The 3,241-nt window shown below is 72.4% G+C and overlaps 1 protein-coding gene across 1 annotated transcript; it reads right to left on the reverse strand.

Moving 5' to 3' along the window:
* Window positions 1–37: 37 nt before the first annotated feature.
* Window positions 38–3,241, reverse strand: AURANDRAFT_69192 (hypothetical protein; the record flags this gene model as incomplete). Its single annotated transcript, XM_009044946.1, has 2 exons — window positions 38–855; window positions 1,729–3,241. Coding segments are annotated over 2 exons (2,331 nt in total), but the record flags the coding sequence as incomplete, so codon positions are not given.

Genomic DNA, 3,241 nt, shown 5'->3' on the forward strand with positions numbered 1-3,241 from the left:
CGCCGCGAGGCCCGCTTCAGCCGCCGCCGCGCGCGACTCCGCCGCCGCGAGCTGCTCGCGCAGGTCCTTGTTCTCCAGCGCGGACTCCTTGACTTGGGTCGTCGACGCCGCGAGGCCCGCTTCAGCCGCCGCCGCGCGCGACTCCGCTGCCGCGAGCTGCTCGCGCAGGAGCTCCTCGCTCTTGGATGCGGCCGTCGACGACTCCTTGAAGAAGAGGCTCTTGACCAAGGCCTTGGCGGGCGACTCCGCCGACGTCGCGAGCTCGAGGCTCGCCTCCGCCGCCGCGAGGCGCTCGCGCAGGTCCTCGTTCTCGGCGCGCAGGTCCTTGTTCTGCGCGCGCGGGTCCTTGTCCTCGGGAACCGGCGCGGCGTCCTTCGCCGTCGGCGACTCCTTGAAGAAGAAGAGGTTCTTGACGAACTTCGTGGCCTTGGCGGCGAGCGACGACGTCGCGAGCTCGAGGCTCGCCTCCGCCGCCGCGAGGCGCTCGCGCAGGTCCTGGTTCTTGGACCGCAGGTCCTCGTTGTCGGCGCGCAGCGCCTCGGTCGTCGACGGGAGCTGGTCCTTGAGCCAGAGGAAGAGGTTCTTGATGGCCGGCGGCGCGGCCTCCTCGACTTGCGAGCTCAGAGAACCGATGTCCTCGAACGAGAACGACGCGACGACGCGGTTGAGGATGTCGAGGTAGGATGGCTTCTTCGAGCCCTCGACGAAGTCCTTGCACGTGTTGCCGATCCACTTGCCGCCGTCGAAGAAGTTGCAACGGCCGCCGAAGCCCTTGGCCAAGCACTCGTAGCGCCAGCACTCGAGGACGTCGGGCTCGCTCTCGAAGGTGTCGTAGATGGGCGGCGTCGCGCCGATCTGCTTCTTGGGCTCTTTGGCCTCTCCTTGCCCGGCGGACCCGGGTTCGTGCTTGCGCACGGCGGCGCGGACGCGATGGACCTCGCCGGTAACGATCAACCAGTAGCAGAAGTTCTTGCGCCAGCCCATGTTGGAGATATCAGAGAAGGATTACCTGCGAGGGCGGAGTTTCCGGGTCATGGGCGCGACGTCGGCGAAGCGGTTCGAGCCGATCGACGTCGTCGCCGATGTCGCGAGCGCGCGCGCCCGTCGCTTTCGGGGGGGGTCCGAGGCGCGCGCGCGCCGCTGCAGGTGTGTAAGTCGCGTTTTGGCGGGTACGCGTGGGCGGGCGCGCGTCAGGGGGCTTTTGCGACCTCAACGGCGTCTTCGGGCGCCTTCGATGCGCTCAACACCTTCGGCGCCACCCCCCGAGGCGCGCGTCGGGCGATGTACTCTGAGGGGGGCGGGCGACGCGAAGCAACCCCTAAAACGGCGCGAGAGCGCGCGCGAAGCCGGCGCCGGCGCGCGCGAGACGGTGATGCCGGAGTCTGAGTTCAAGCCCGACGATTGAGGCGGCGTCGGCGCACGGCAGGGCTTATCCGCGGGGGGGGCTCGCGGGGTACTCGGCGAAGCGACTAGCCGGCGACGCGAGGCCACCGACTCACCGTCGCAGCGGAGGTTGGTCGTGAGGGCGGCGAGGGCGGCGGGGCCTGCGACCGCGCGTCGGCGACCGCGGTCGAGTGGCGCGCCATCGCGATCGCCTTCCTCGCGCACCGCGACGGGAACTTGGCCATGGCCCACGATCCGTGTTGGCGCCTCAGAAGCGCCGCCGCGGGCGGCCACGACATGTCGGCGCGCGGATACACAGCACAGTCGCGCGCCTCAGGATTACACCATCGCCGTGCCGCCCGTGGGCGTCTTCGGCTCGCCCCCGCCCGCCGTCGCGCGCGCGGGGAGCGGCGCGGCGGCGTGGGCCTCGTCGCCGTCGCGCCGGCGGCCGCGGCGGTCCGCGACGGCGGCCTCGACGCGCGTCGAGTCGAGGTAGCCGACGAGCGCGCCGCGGTCGTCGACGACGTAGACGCGGCCGCACTGGTAGAGCGCGAAGAGGAAGCAGGCGTAGTTGAGGCTCGCGGAGCGGCTCACGCGCGGCCACGTGAAGTCGACGTCGCACGTCGCCTGGACGTCGAGGAGCGGCGCCGCGGCGCCGCGGTTCGCCGCGGCGCCGGTCGCGTCGTCGGCCGCGAGTTGGAGCGCGACGTCGACGTCGACGGCCCGCACGGCGCCGACGAAGGCCTCGCTGTCGCCGTCGAGGACGACGGGCAGGAGCCCGTGCGTCGTGGCCCGGAGCGCGCGCTCGAGCACGTGGCGCCGCGCGCCGGGCGCGAGCTTCGCCGCGCCGCCCTCGGACGTCAGCGTCCGCAGGGGCACGGCGGACCGCGACAGGTGTTCGTCGCGGTCGAAGACGTCGTCGACGGTCAGCGCGAAGTCCGCCGCCGCGGAGAGCGTCGGCCAGTGCGGCAGGCGCTTCATCCGCGCGATCATCGAGTAGATGTCGATCTCGACGACCTGCCCCGCCGCCAGCCCGAGCACGCACGCGAAGAGCACGGGGATCGCGTAGGAGAGCTGGCCCGTGAGCTCGCAGATGACGACGCCGATGGAGATCTTGCCCGTGACGGACACGGAGAACGCGGCCGCGCCGACGATCGCGTAGCCGCCCGCGGGCGAGAACGGCGACGTCGCCGCGCCCGCGGCCGCGGCCGCGAAGCGCAGCACCTCGCCGTAGAGGCGGCCGACGCCCGCGCCGATGGCGAACGACGGCGTCACGAGGCCGTTCGACGCGGGCAGGCCCACGCACGCCGCGGAGAACGCGAACGTGAAGAGCACGAAGTAGACGAGCGCGCCGACGACGCCGCCGTCCTGGTCCTCCCACTTGGACCGCTCGTGGATGTGGCCGTTGCGCGCGCGCGCGAGCGGGCCGTCGCTGAAGAGGTCGTCGAGGACCTCGCGCGTGCCCAGGTGCATGAAGTCGCCGACGCCCGCGGCCGCGACGCCCGACAGCCCCGCGGCGAGCGCCGAGAAGCCCAGGTTCGACCCGACGCAGGCCTCGACGGCGCCCCGCGCCGCCGCGGCCGCGCCGCCGGCGGGTTCCCGGTCGCGCGCCTCCGCGCACGACCGCCGCGCGCCGACGATCGCCGTGAAGAGCTTCACGTAGAGGCCGCCGAGCAGGCCGCCGAACGCCGCGAGGAGGAAGAAGAGGGGCATCTCCCAGTGCTTGTAGGGCAGCTTCTTGAAGTTGGGGCTGAACGCCGCGTAGTCGTCGTAGCCGAGCTCGCGGCTCACGAACGCGCCGCACGTCGCCGCGAAGAACGCGCCCCAGTAGTGCGCGGTCACGTAGAACGTCGCCGTG

Source organism: Aureococcus anophagefferens (genome assembly GCF_000186865.1).
Source record: "Aureococcus anophagefferens unplaced genomic scaffold AURANscaffold_1107, whole genome shotgun sequence".
NCBI lineage: Eukaryota > Pelagophyceae > Pelagomonadales > Pelagomonadaceae > Aureococcus > Aureococcus anophagefferens.